The 14,642-nt window shown below is 55.8% G+C and overlaps 1 protein-coding gene across 3 annotated transcripts in view; it reads right to left on the bottom strand.

Moving 5' to 3' along the window:
* Nfic (nuclear factor I C) overlaps window positions 1-14,642 on the bottom strand; it is a 39,779-nt gene that overhangs the window by 22,727 nt on the left and 2,410 nt on the right. For 2 of the 3 annotated variants that reach the window (XM_008837024.3, XM_008837026.3), the window contains exons 1-2: window positions 12,762-12,893; window positions 6,934-7,465 (exon numbers count right to left, since the gene is read on the bottom strand). In XM_008837024.3, coding sequence (XP_008835246.1) covers window positions 6,934-7,465; window positions 12,762-12,791 — 562 coding nt within the window. In that variant the 5' untranslated portion in view covers window positions 12,792-12,893. Of the gene's footprint in view, window positions 1-6,933; window positions 7,466-12,761; window positions 12,894-14,642 lie in introns of those variants that run through there. The other variant, XM_008837025.3, reaches the window with a different exon arrangement.

Here is a 14,642-nt window from a genome sequence, read left to right as displayed (position 1 = left end):
GCTGGTCTGGAATTCACTATGTAGACCAGGCTGACCTCAAATTCACAGAGATCTGCCTGCCTCTGCCTCCTGAGTGCTGGGATTAAAGGCATGCCCAGCTCAATACATATATATATATATATGCATTTTTTTTTTTTGTCTTTTTGAGACAGGGTCTCCCTGTAGCCCCAGCTGTCCTGAAACTCACTAGACCAGGCTGGCCTTGAACTCAGAGAGATCCGCCTGCCTCTGCCTCCCGAGTGCTGGGATTAAAGGCATGCGCCACCACACCCAGCTCAAAAGATATTTTCAATGAGATCCAGGGTCTGGTGGTGGGGAAGTCCAACCACAGATCTGCCCACCAGTCAGAGGCGAAGAACCCACAGGGCTTCTAAAACCCAGCTGGAGAGATCTGTAGGAGGGTGGGCCTTGGCATGCAGAAGCCCACAGTGATTTCTAGAAGGTTCCACGGTGATCCAGCACACGCTTAGAAAGTCTTAGGTACAGGCAAGACCAAGACATGTTTGGGTAAAAGATCCGTTCAGAAATTCTAGAGGCTCCCTTCTGAATCCATAAGATCTGGCGTGGAAGATTCAAGTTGCTCAAGAATGTTAGAATTGTGCTGGAATGTTCTAGAACCTGGCTCCAGAGAGTTCCAAGCCATAGCCTGCAGTAATTGGAATCCCAGGGTAAAATGTTGGGGGGCTAAATCATCTGTGGCTCCTCAGCTCAGCTGTCCTAGAACATACTGTGGAAAGTTCTAGACCTGGAGGACCATGCCGAGGTCAGTGGGAGATATTAAGAACTCTGGCTCTGGTTGCTCAGTGGTTGAGCCCCAGCAGGTGGGTGGTCTTTGAGGTTCTAGAACCTTGTCACTGGAACCCCATCCCTGCCTGGGGCGGTTCTATTCCACCCTCCCTGTGCTTGTCAACCCTGGTCAGATGGATTTAAAACCTTAAACTTGCCGGGCGTGGTCACACACGCCTTTAATCCCAGCACTCAGGAAGCAGAGGCAGGTGGATCTCTGTGAGTTCAAGGACAGCCTGGTTTACATAGTGAGTTCCAGGACTGCTACAGGGAGACCTTAAAAACAAAAAGACCATAAAACAAACAAACAAACAAACAAACAAAAACCTTAAATTGAGGGTTCACACCTGGCACCCCAACACTTTGGGACGCTGAGGCAGCAGGATTGCTGTGAGTTCCAGGCTCTAGAGTGAGACTTCCTCTCAAAAACCAAGAAAACAACTCCCCCCAATAAAACATTAAACCAGATGCTACCCTAGCTCTCAGAAGGCTGAGACAGGAGGATCAAGACCTCAGGGTCATCCTGGGCTTCAAAGTGGATTAGAGGGTTAGCCTAGGCTACATGAGACCTCATCTCAAAAAAAGAAAAAAAGAACAAACCCCAAAACTAAGAACCAAATTAAACACTACCAGACCACCTGGCCCAATGCCCTGTCCCTTCCCTGGGCCTCAGTTTACCTATCAGTTTCAATTTCCCATGTCCCCATGGGGCCCTATGTATCACCCTCAGCAAATGCCACCCCACCTGCAATTTCCCACCCACGCCAGGCAGCAGGGAGCAAGAGGCCACTGGGCAGCTGTCTACATGTTGGACAGACATGTCCCCAGCTGCCCCTAAGTGTCCCTGGCTCCCGGGCACAGGGCCAGGGCGTCAACTGTAGAGCCAGGGCCATGGGTGGTGGACAAGACACAGGTGCGGGAGACCCATTGCTGTGTCACTCCATGGGGTCCAGGGCACTGGTATCTCTGGAGTGACCCTACATCCTGTGATGTCTGAGTACAAGTCCCACCCTCAGACAGCACATGTTGCCATAGAAACCACTGTATCTAAGTTGGAGAAACACTTCGGTCCGATGTAAAAGAAAATGTAGAGACCAGAGATGTTCATTCACTTCCCCAAGACTGCACAGCACACAGGGGTGGAGCCACAGCAAGGCTTTGCATTTTCCTTCTCTCTTTATGATTGTCTTTTTCAAACATTTTTAAAAATTTTGAGGAGTAGCCCCACTGGACTGGAACTCCCTGTGGAGAACAGCTGGCCTCCATCTCACAGAGATCTGCCTGCCTCTGCCTCTGCTGGGATTAAACAGTCGCCACCACACCCAGCCCCCTCTTTTTCTTCATTATGGAGACCCCATCCCACCTTCTCCAGGTGGTGACTTAACACTCCACAGCCCTGAGCCATTTTAACCTCATTTTATAGAAGGAGAGCACCAGCTTAGAACAGTCAAGACACCTGCCCAGGGCCACACAGCATGGCAGGTGCAGGGCCTAGAGCCGGGGCTTCTTGGCCCGGGCTCTGCCCTCACCCTTGACCAGCACAGAGATGCTGACCCCACCTGTCCCTCTCCTGGGACCGTTATAAATACTCTGCCAGCTGGTGTCTGGACCCCATGTCCCACACCTCCCACCTGGCTGTCAAGGTCCTGGGGCTGTGCCAGGACAGGGCTCCGCAAGCGCTGGACACCTGTGTCCTTAGCTACCCCTCATCTACTCTGGGTGTCATAGATGAACCTAGACCTCCTCCATCCCTTCCCCAGAAGCTAGAGAGAGAATCTAGGAAGAGAGCAAGCATTTATTGAGCACCATCTGTGTACTTCTCAAGGATTAGCAATTCCAGTCTTGGGTGTGGTTGACCATTTTAATTCTCTTCTGCTTAATAGGCGGGAAAGCTAAAAGGCAAAGACTAGAGAGGGCAAGGCTCCCCTGAGTCACACTGCACAGTGGGCAGAGAAGGGCTGGCTCAGGCCAAGTCCATCCTTAGTTGAGGCTGTCACCTAAGGTCACAGAGCACAAACTGGATCACAGTGAACACTGGGTGATTTTCACTACACTCTTTCATTCAGGACCCAGTGGGTAGTGTGACAGCCTAGAATCCCCCAGTGAGGGGCTGGGGGCGTGGATCGGGTAGAGTGACAGCTTAGAATCCCCAGTGAGGGGCTGGGGGCGTGGATCGGGTAGAGTGACAGCCTAGAATCCCCAGTGAGGGGCTGGGGGCGTGGCTAGGGGTAGAGTGACAGCCTAGAATCCCCAGTGACTGGATGGGGGCGGGGTTTGCTTGGCACAGACAAGGCTCTGGTTGGTTCCATCCCAGAGCTGATAAAACAAAGAATGGAAACAGAACCTGTCCAGCCTGGGGTGGGCACCCCTATATTTTGCCATACCTACTTTCCTGCCCCTCATTTCCAACCAGACCCCCCACAGCCTCTGTAGCAGGCTGGTGCTGGCCGGGTGGCCCTGGTTGCGGGAGGCGGCAATCCAGGCCAGCCATGGCACACATGAGCACCATCTGGCCTGGCAGCTGCCGGCTGGGCGGGCCTGGCACCCCTCCCCCCCTGGCATGATGCCCGCCCGCGCTTCGGGTTTCGCAGACTGCCAGAGGGGGCAGGGAGGCTGACTGGGCTGTGGGCCCTGGGCAGGCCACCTCACCCTCCCTCACTCTCTCTTGGCCTTGCTTTCCCAGGCTCCTTCCAAAAACCAGGCCAGGTTGGGGGAGGTCTGGACTCCATTTCTGCCTACCCCAGGGCAAATCTGTGTGGGGCCTCCTGATCACCCCTGTCCCCCCTGTGCTCCCCAGAGGCTCACATTTTGTGTGCTTGCTTTCTGTGACACCAGGACCTTTGCACAGATTGTACCCCTCCATCTCTGTCTTTCCATAGCTCCCTATTTCTAACCCCTCTATCCCTCTCTCCTTTGAGATAGTGAGTTATATAGCTCAGGCTAGTCTTGAATTCACTATGTAGCCAAGGATGACTCTGAACTCCTGGTCCTCCTTCCTCTATCTCCCAAGTGCTGGGATGACAGGTGTATACCATTTCAGCTGGTTTATGTGCTGCTGGGGATGAGCCCATGGCCTGGTGTGTGCTAGGTGGAAACTCTACTCATGAATGAGAAGCACGCTACCCAATGATCTTTAAGTGTTCTACTCATTGAGCTATAAGTACTCTGCCCTGAGCTACAAACTCTCTACCCACTGAGCTACAGTCCCAGTCCTCTCTCATTAATTTAAGTAGTTCAGCAACTCATCCTCTCCCCCTGTGGTCCTCATTATTCCTAAGGTATCATATCTGACCCCCAACATCGATCCCATACTCTCCTCAAGAGTTCAGCCTAAGCTCTACCCACCCGATGTTAAGGTCACAGCTGCTGATCAAAGATGGATGTAGCACTCTGGCTGAGCCAGCTCCCTGCAGCCCTGCGGGGTCCCTGAGCAAGAGGAAGAGGGCAGTGCCCCATTTTTATCAAACTGACAGACACAGAGCTCAAAAAGAAGCAGAGCAGGGCTGGAGCAGTGCTCGGGGTTCAGAGCACAACTGCAGAGGACCTGGGTTCAGTTCCCAGCACCCATGGGCAGCTCACAACCCTTTGTAGCTCCACATCCAGGGAATCTGACGCCCTCTTCTGGCCTCCGTGGGCATTGCATGACATGGGTGCTCTTACATTCATGCAGGCAATGCACTCACACACAAAAAAATAAAATGAAATAATAAAAAAGAAGCAGAGCTTGGTCAGGCCCAAGGAAAGGGGCATCTGGGGTACACTCATGAACTGGAGCTGTGTTGGGTCCCCAGGGGTAAGTTGGTTCTGGGGGCCCCAGATGAGAAGTGGGGTCTCAGGGCAGAGGTGGCCAGGCTACCACCAATACCAGAACTAAGTTTTGTCTGCTTCCACCGCCAAGGGTGTGGGGGGGAGGGGGAAGGGGATGAGCGGCCAAAGCCCAGTCTATCTCAGACCTGACTCCATGTCTTCCTTTGGCTGTGAGACCCTAGGAGTATCAGAATCCTCCTCTGGCCTGTTTCTTCCTCTGTCAAATGGGCTTCCGTCTCCCTGGGTGCTAGGTCTGGGATCCTAACACTCCAAGAGGCCAAGGCGGGCAGGTCATGAGTCCCAGGACAGCCTGGGCTACATAGCAAAGCAAATCCCTCTGGCAGAAGTAAAGTGGATGTGAGATAGGGCTCTGAAGTATACTCAGGAGTCCTCCGTATAGGAAGGGTGTTCTGGGCAGAGGAAACAGCATAGGCAAAGTCTAGGAGAAAGACAGTGAACCAGCCTCGCCTCAAACCTGAGCCCCCCCACCCCCGCATCGCATCGCATTGGGGTTGTTGGTTGAGTGTTTTATGGTTGACTCCTGGATTCCCAGCGATTTTCGGGTGACCCATTGTGAGCATCCCATGATAATACAAGGAAAAGATGTACAGAGTGGGCGAGCTACCTGCCCCCGTCACACAGCCAGCTGGCTACTGAGCCATAGGATTTGGGACTGGCTGGCTTGGGACTCCAGGGATGCAGGTGGCTGACCAGAGTGACCTCTGGGAAGGTGTCTCCTCGAGGCCTGGAGGCCTGGCCAGCCGCTGGGCGGAGGAGGAGGAGGTGGGGGAGGGTAGACACAGGGAAGTCCTGCTGACTAAGGCAGAAAATCGCTTTGAAAATTTTATCAGTTGAACTCCAAGGAGGCGGGAGCGGAGCAAATGACAGAGAGAGGCTGAGCGTGAGAGAGGGGTCCTGAATACCAAAGAGCCCAGAGCCCCAAGGCCACCCCTCGCCCCTGCCTGCCAAAGGACCCACTGATAGTTAAGGTGCCAGGAAAAGCCTCTGAGCCTGAGTCCACAGCTTTTTGGGACCAGGGTGGAGGCCAAGGTCAAACTCAGCTAGATTCAAGGTCAGGGCTGCCTAAATCTGACTGATGTGGGTGACCCAGGGAACCAAAGGGATGAGGGTCAGGGCTTTGTGCACGGGAGGACAGAGCTCATAGCTGAGCCACCCAGCCCCTCACTGGGGATTCTAGGTTGTCACTCTACCCTGAGCCACGCCCCCAGCCCCTCACTGGGGACTCTAGGCTGTCACTCTACCCTGAGCCACGCCCCCGTCCTTTTTACCTTCTGACGGGCTCTCCCTAAGCTGCCTAGTCTTGATGCTCCTGCCTCAGGTCCTGGTAGCTGGTGACAGGCTCACACCAACACACCTTGCTAATCTGATACATCTGTTTCTGGAACCAGCCGGCACAAGCTGGAGTGGGGGCCTCTGAGGCCACACTGGGGTCTCCTGTCAGAGCTCCACACTCCGTCTTCCCACTCACAGTGTGAACGGTGCCACCACACAGTGATCTGAGAGTCAATCAACAAGCATTTTAAGCCTTCTGCTTTTACCCAGTGTTACCCACCTGGCAAGAGGGAGAAGCCAGCTGGGGAGGTGGAGCCAATAGATGGCCCCGCCCACTCCCCGCCCACACGCAGACGCCCCTTGTCCCTGGCCACGCCCCTCATTGAGCGCCTGCTCAAGGGGCCATAATAGAGGGGGACGAAGTTAAGGCCCTGCCCACACAAGCCTCGCCCCTTAACGGGCCCCACCCATTTCTCAGCTCTGGCTCCTTCGCCACTGGGCCTGGACTGAGCAAGCCAGTGAGGGGGGTCCCTCCAGTGTCTGCTTCTGCTCCGGCCTTGCATTCCCGCCCTGACTTCCTCCCTGGTGGGCCCTAAGATGCCATAAACCCTTCCCTCCCCAGGCTGGTTTTGGTCACGTGTTTATGACAGCAAACTTTTCAGAGCAGGGACTGGAAGGCCGGCTCAACGGTTTAAGAGCACTGGCTGCTCTTGCAGAGGATCCAGGCTCGGTTCCCAGCACCCACATGGCGGCTAACAACCGTCTGTAACTCCAGTTCCAGGGGTCCGGTGCCTTCTTCTGTCAGCAGTACCGCACCATTGCACGACACGGGGCCCTTAATATGCAGGCAATACACTCATGCACATAAAAAATACAAAAAATAGTTTTAAAAGCTTTTAAGGGCAGAACGACTTCCCTTTCGTAAATACAAAGGCGGAGAGGAGAGGAGACCACGGCTGTCCCTCCCGATCGGTCGGCGTGGACGGTGCAGGCCCCGCTGTGTGCGCACTGGGCGTTGGCGCCGCCCCCCCAGGTCCCCTCACTCACCGCGCTCGCGCACGAAGTAGGCCAGGTACAGGTCCAGTTCCTTGACGGCCACCCCGATGTGGTGCGGCTGCACGCACAGCACCGGGTGCGCGCAAGCCGCCGCCTTGACCAGCCGCTCGCCGTCCGTGCTCTCCAGCGGGATGCCCTTGAACAGGATGACCATAACCAGGTCCAGCCGCCACACCTTGTCGGCCTGGCGCAGGCAGTCGATGCGCCGCATCTTGCCCTTCTGGTCGGGGTTGGACAGCACGCAGCCCGGGGCCTTCTTGCCGGTCACAGCCAGCACGAAGTCCTCGCGGCACTCGGGCCGGATGTCCTTGCGCAGCTTGGCCAGCAGCCGCGACGCCCACTTCTGCTTGACCTCGGCCTTCTCGCCCAGCAGCTCGTCCTTCACCGCGCGCTCCTCGTCCTTCGACATCCGCTTCTCGTGCTTCTTGAAGTACTTGCGCTTCCGCGCCTGCAGGTTGAACCAGGTGTAGGCAAAGGCGCGCACGTGTGGCAGCAGCGCCTCGATGAACGGGTGGAACTCATCCTGCGGGGAGAGGGGGAAACTGAGGCCCGGAAGGGGTCCCGATGGACCCACCGTACAGACGGGGAAACTGAGGCCTGGGGACCCAGGATCCGGATGGACCCATTTCACAGACAAGGAAAATGAGGCCTGGGAATACAGGAGATGGACCCACTGAATAGATGGGGAAACTGAGGTCCACACAAGGATCCAGACAGACCCACTGTGCAGATAGGGAGATGAAGCTCTGGGGGGAGGGGTCCCTTGGGATCCCTAGGTTATGAGGGAGCAACTCAGGGACTTCAGAGACCGATTGATCAGAGGGAGGAACTGAGGTTCCCAGAATGGGGAACTGTCACAGGATGGAGGCCTGGTTCATAGCAAAACTGCCCACTGTGCACATTGGTGCTAACTTAGCCCTTGTCTCAGATGGACAAAGCGATGAATACGGCTGACTTATAATAAAACTTTATTGACAAAAGTAGACAGGGGACTGTCAGTGGCTGGGTCAGATACCCAGAGCCCTGGCACTCAGAGAATGGGGTTCATGCTCTTGAAATTGCTGTAATTAGTATCCATTACTATTTTTTTGTTAGGGTGTTTCTATGGCTTCTCATATTTTGGCTGGCAGAGAAACCCTGGTTCCCCCCAGACATCTGTTTCCTGCCTGTGATAGAGAAATTGAGGCTCAGAGAGCCACCAAGACTCTGCCCAAGGTCCCCACAGGGTCTCAAGGAGAGGGCGACAGGTCTTGGCCTCCACCGTCTCCTTGACCTTTTTCTTAAAATAACCTGTCTCTTCTGAGTCTGGGGTCCCCTTTGGACCCCAGGCTCACCTTCTACCAGACCCTGGCACACAGAGCCCCACCCCCAGCCAGCACCTGCCCAGCTCTGGATTCCAACTCTCTGAACCCCAGAGCGGGGGCATCAAATGTCATCTATTACCAAAGCTCTGAAAATAGCCGGACAAGCCGAGGGAGGGCAGGGCAGGCCGGGCCACCCCGCTCCCCCAGGCCAGTGTCCTCCGAGGCGGAGGCGTGAGTCACCGGAACAGCTGCAGCCCAGACTGGACTTCAGGGGCTGTTTTCTGCTGCCCTACCCCCCCCTCTCCGCAAGCTGACCCACTGAGGCTCAGGGACGGTGGGGGAACCCATCTAGCTCAGAGGGAAAGGAGTTTCTCTTATCTCTAAGCCCCACCCCTCTCCAAGGGAAGGGCCTCTGGTGAGGTGGGGCGTCCATGTCCTGGTGACCCAAGACAGTCAGGTTCCATGGCTGTTTCCTGCCATGGAACTGAGTCCTGAACTCCTACACACCCGTTGATGCCCCTTCTCCCATGACCCCTGCTTGCAGTCGTCCCCCCACTCTCAAGACTGGAGCACACGCCGCCCCCAGGCCTCACAGAGATAGGGGACTGGTACCCAGGGGTGTGAAGGGATGAGGGCGGAACTTCCAACAACTCCCAGCTGGACCCCTGGGACTGGGTCAACACCTGGCCAGGCCCCAGTGCATGCTGGGTTCCTCTGTGTGGTGCCCAGAATGCCTGCCTCCACACTTTGGTGATCCTATACCCTCAAGCCCACAGTTCTCCTTGGTAATTTGGAAATTCTGGGATTCTATGTTGTTGACCCCCAAATTCCTAGAGGGGCAGAGGACATGGCTGTGCAAAAGCCACAGGACAAAGGACACAGCTGGGCAAAGGTCCCAATGGGACAGAGGACTCAACAGTGTAAAGGCTGTGGGATAGAGGACACGACCTGCACAAAGGTCGTGGGACAGAGGACACAGTCGTGCAAAGGTCCTGGGGCAGAGGAAGGTGGGGGTCCCCCTGCACCCCTCTGAACTCCACTCAGCTTTTCCCCATCAGGCAATCCTAGGTCACACAGAGTATATTTTTTTTGACCGAGTCTCACTCAGTGAGGGCTGCTCTCATCCTCCTGATGCAGCTTTCCTGGGTGCTGAGATCACAGGTGTGCTCTGCCAGGCCTGCTGGTTTGTATTTTATTTCTGCTCTTCCTCAACGCCCCACTCACCACCCTGATCTAGAAAACACCTGGCACCTAGCAGGTCTGGACCAAGTCACCATCAGGGGCTGGGGAGACAGTCAGTAAAGTTTTCACTACGCACACTTGAGGCCTGAGTTCGAGTCCCTCACACCTTCATAAAGAGCCAGGCTTGGTGTTGCATGCCTGTGACCCCACTGCTGCGCAGGCAGAACTGGGGTCCCTGGGGCTCACTGGCCAGACAGACCAGCAGAATCAGGCAGCTAGCTCCAAGTTCAGAAACCTTGCCTCAAAAAACAAGGTGGAGGGCCGCAGGAGGACGCTGCATGCTGACCTTGGTCTACACATGCGCGAGTGCGCGCACGCGCACACACACACACATACACACACACACAGAGGTACACACACGTACACGCCATGCACACATGCACATATGAGTTCTTTGGGGGCCAGAGGCCAGGTATTGTGGGGTCCCTATCACCCCTTGGGAAGACCCAAGTCTCATTCTATAAACAGTCGACCGACACACAACAAATTAAATATCTGGAGCTCCTACTGTATGCCATGACCATATTGGCAACATTGCTTGAGCTCCTGCTGTGTGCTGCGCCCTACATCCAGGGACATTTGCTGAGCTCCTACTGTGTGCCTTGACCAGCATCCCAGGGCATTTGCTGACCTAATGTGTGCCACATCATGCATCCCAGGGCATTTATTGAGCTCCTGCTGAGTGCCACATCCTGCACCCAACATTTCAGAAATATCCCATGTCTGGACCAAACTGCTGGGGAGGACACTGGATTCTGAGGGGTGAGCTAGCTGTGGGTTTGGGGGGCATGTTTTGGGGAGCTCTGGGGTCTGCGCCTGTGGCTGTGGAGGTCTGTGGCATGGAGACAGGCCACACAGGGGGCGCACAGGCGGGGATAGGGAGGGGGCCAGGAGGTTGGTGGTGTTTGGTGCAAGGCAGGGAGGGCGGTGCTCTGCAGGCAGGGAGGGCGAGAGGGAGACGCGGCTGCGGAACGCTGACTCGCCAGAATCCAGTGTGATTTACAGGGCGCCGGCCCAGGCCGACAGGCACCTTCTCCGCAGAGAGAGGAGGGGGTGGCGGAGGAGCAGCAGGCCGCAGGCAGGCCACACTGGACAGGGGACAGGGCCTTGAGAATGTGGGGTCCAGTCAGGGCCACAGTAGGGGCCCCACCCGTCCCATGGCAGGCAGAGAAAGAGGCAGTGGCAATGCTGGTGCTGTGCTGCCCTGGAGCCAGCACTCACCCTCTCTGATCCTCACTCCTAATCCTACTGAAATCAAGTCAAATATGTCAGGTGCCCCGTTCCTGCCTCAATTTCCTCACTGCAAAGATGTCAGAGAAAAGAAAAACAGAGCCAGAAAGGGAGGAATGAATGGAGGAGGGTGGTGGCTGAGGCCCAGGGAACCCTCAGCCTCAGCCAAGTGGGATTTGGCCCCAAACCCGGAATAACTGGAGCTGGCTGGATGCCCTGCTGCCCGCAGCGGTGATGGAAGTCCGGGCCACAAAAGTCAAAGTGAAAAGGGGCCAGAGTCACCCCAGAGCCACGGAGGATCACCCAGGAGCTGGGGACAAGGATGGGACCTGATATGGGCAGTGGCAGCCAACCCTGCGGAATCCAGGTCCACTGGGAGAAAAGGAGCTGTTTTAGCTTGAAGTCTGTAAAATTAGCTGTGGAAGGAGAGGGACAGGGGTGAGAGAGAGACAGAGACAGAGACAGAGGTCAAGGTAGAGAGGGAGCTTGACTGAGGGGCAGCTGAGACTAAAGCAGACTGGGGTACCAGTCAGCTGAGATGCTAGACTGGGCCTGTGTAGCACTGGTGACCACACTTGGGGTTCAAGGGGCCCTAGGGGCCCCCAGGCTCCCCTAGGGCAGGAGGGGGGTAATCACGGGGGGGTGTCTAACTCCATATTAGCCTGGTACCCCCTTGTCTGTCTCAGTCTCTCTGTTTCCTGCACCCCTGGTTTGTAACCAGTGCACTGCCAGGTGCTAGCAGTGACCTGGTAGGAGCCCAGACTCCCCAAGTTGGGTCCTGGGGGTTCAACCCCGACTGCCAGCCACTCAGCACAGAGACTTAGTCTGCTCAAGGCCACACAGTATGTCCATCTCAACCATATCTTGGGATTCAGGAATGTCACCCTGAAAACCCTGGGTAGGACATGACCCTCTGCACCCCCATATTTCTGGGGTTCCCACTGAACTCCACTCCCCAGCCAAGCTGGAAGAGGATCAGCCAGGATGGGGGATGGGGGATCCTGTTGGTGATACCCCTGGCTGGGCCTCCCCTAAGGAGGACCTCCTGGAGTTCTCAGTAAGATGTCCAGCTGCTACACACAAACCCCAAGCCGAGCACTTCACAGTTTGGATTCCTTAGTGGCGCCCGCTCTCAGGGGAAACTGAGGTCAGGGACTGGAAGGCCAAAAGCAACAGGGGGTTGTAGGGGTAGGAAAGAAGATTCAGGCCCTGGAGGCGGACAGGTCCCCATAACTCCTGCCAGGGCCGCGCTGGACCCCACAGTGCCAGGCAGTCCCCTGCCTCTGACGCCTCCCACACCAGCCGCCCAGCACCAGCTCAATAATTCAAAAATCAATGCGGAGAAAGCACGAGGTTGGAGTTGGTGGGGGGAGCTGGAGAAAGGCAAGGGGGGAACCCCACGGAGGGCCGCAAGGCCACCCCTCCCCCGCCGCGCGCCAATTCCGTGCCCCTCCCCCTCCGCGCACACGTGGGCCCCAATCGGGGTGTTATGGGGGGACACGGCCACCACGTGGGGAAAGCCAGGGACCCACGCAATCCTGACCAAGGGGGCCCCCTTCCTGAATAGCTGGGGACCCCCCATATCATCCCCAGATGCAGTAGGGGTGGGGGTAGAGGGACTTGCTGGAGGACCCCCTCTTAGCTAACCCCAATCTTCCTGGAGTGTGGGATTGTGTGTGAGGAGTGAGGGAGTGTGAGGAGGATGCCCATACTGCCCCATCACCCCAATATTCAGCCAGGAGGGGTAGGAGGGCAGAGTCCAGAGAACAGTTAGACGATTCAGCTCAAAGTGGGGGTCTAGAATCCGGGGTTCAGCGTGGATAGACTGGGGAATCCAGGAAACCAGGATCTCCTATCTGAAAACCTGGCCTGTACCCTAAGACCATGCAAGGGACACCCCTGCCTGGAAGAGGGTGGGGAGGACACTGCGCGCCTTTTTTTCCCACCCCTGCAGCGGAGCGGAGGTTCCAGTTTGCAAAAATGCGGTTCCAGGTAGAGCCTCCGGTGCGGGGCCCGGGCGCAGGGTGGGAGTGGGGTGCATACCTGGGTCACGCAGAGCGGGGACGAATACATCCCGGGGCGCTGGCAAAGGAGGCGCAGAGGCCGGCAGAGCCTGGCCAGGGCTTGGAACTTACTGAGTCATTTTCCCAGCTCCCCCCCTCCTCCCGCTCCTCCCTCCCTGTCCTCCCGCCTCCCGCACCCGCCCCCGGCTCCCTCCCCACCGCCACCCCGCCATCCGACTTTCAAAGAATTCAAGCCACACAAAAACAAACAAACAAACAGAAAAACCCCACACCAATCCCCCCAAATAATCCTGACACCCTGAGTCTCAGACACCCCCCCCCGAAAATCTTTCCATCTCTCTTTAGGGAGAAAGGACCCACGGACCGAACAACTGGGGTGCAAGAATTGGCTTCCAGCACCCAAGTGCAGCTCCGGAGGACACAGGATGGAGATGCTTGGGGACCCCCCCTCATCACCCCCTATCTTTGCCCCCAAGCTGGCTGGGAAGTTGGAGGACCGTGCCAGGAGGAGGGGGAAGACCAGGGAGGAATAGAGAGCCGTGTGCAGAGCCGAGGGCGGGAGCCCGCCTTTCCCCTTAAAGATGTATGAGCGGCGAGCCAGTGACCAGGTGCCCTGCGGGACAGTGGCACTGCCTGGTTCAACCCACACCCATAGCCTAGGCTACACAGCACTTCTAGCTTATTAAAAGGAGGAAAAATGGGGTGACTCAAGTCATGGGTGCCCCAGCACCCGGGTCTGAACTTTGGCTGGGTACCCAGCTTTACTTCCAGCCCCAAAAGTCAACTCATGTGACATATGGGGGAACCGAGGCACAGACCTCTCCCTTCAGACTCTTTAATTTTTATTTATTTTATTTTATTTATTTATTTTTTGGTCTTTTTGAGACAGGGTCTCCCTGTAGCCCCAGCTGGCCTGGAACTCACTGTGTAGACCAGGCTGGCCTTGAACTCACTGAGATCCACCTGCCTTGGCCTCCCAAGTGCTGGGATTAAAGGCGTGCGCCACCACACCCGGCCCTTAATTTTTATTTTTTTGAGTCAGGGTCTCATGTAGTCCAGGCTGGCCTTGAACTCACAATGAAGCCAAGGATGACCCTGAATTCCTGATCCTCCTGCCTCTACTTCCCTAGTTCTGGGATGACAGGTGTGCATCACCACACCTTTTGGGGTTGCTGGGGATGAACTCAGGGATTTGTGCATGCTAAGTGAACTCTGCTGACTAAGCCCCAGTCTTTTAAATTTTTATTGTTTTAATTTTAAGTGTATGAGTGTTCTGCCTGCATATATGTAAGTGCACCTGTGTGCATGCGGTGCCCATGGAAGTCAGAAGAGGGCATCGGATCCCCTGGAACTGGTGTTACAGATGATTGTTAGTCACTGGGAATGGAACCCGGGTCCTCTGCAAGAGCAGCCAGTGCTCTTAACTGTTGAGTCAGCTCTCCAGTCCCTTCTTGTTTTTTTGTTTTTGTTTTTTATTTTTTTATTTTTTTTGAGGCAATGTAGCCCAGGCTGTCCTCAAATTCTAGGTAATCCTCCTACATCAGCCTCCCATGGGCCAGTCTTATGACCTGGATCCAAGGCACCTATCTAACCAACTTTACTAATTCACTTAATTAGAGAGAGGGTCTCACAATGCCCAGGCCACTCTTGAACTCCTGACCCTCTTGCCTCCACCTCTGGAGTACTGGGGTAACAAGAGTCCTTGAGCCCACATACTTAAAGAGGCCCTGCCCAACTCCCATGTCCCCCTGACTCCTGAATCCCCAGCCTGGCTCATGGGCTTCAGGGGTCTTCCCAGCCACAGCACCAAACAAGGATAGTGGACCTGTCATTTGCCTTTAAAATCCCAGCACTCAGGAGGCAGAGGCAGGTGAATCTCTGTGAGATCAAGTCCAACCTG

Source organism: Nannospalax galili, unplaced genomic scaffold, assembly GCF_000622305.1.
Source record: "Nannospalax galili isolate Female #2095 unplaced genomic scaffold, S.galili_v1.0 scaffold77, whole genome shotgun sequence".
Taxonomy (NCBI): domain Eukaryota; kingdom Metazoa; phylum Chordata; class Mammalia; order Rodentia; family Spalacidae; genus Nannospalax; species Nannospalax galili.
This window is presented reverse-complemented; position numbering and strand designations above follow the sequence as displayed.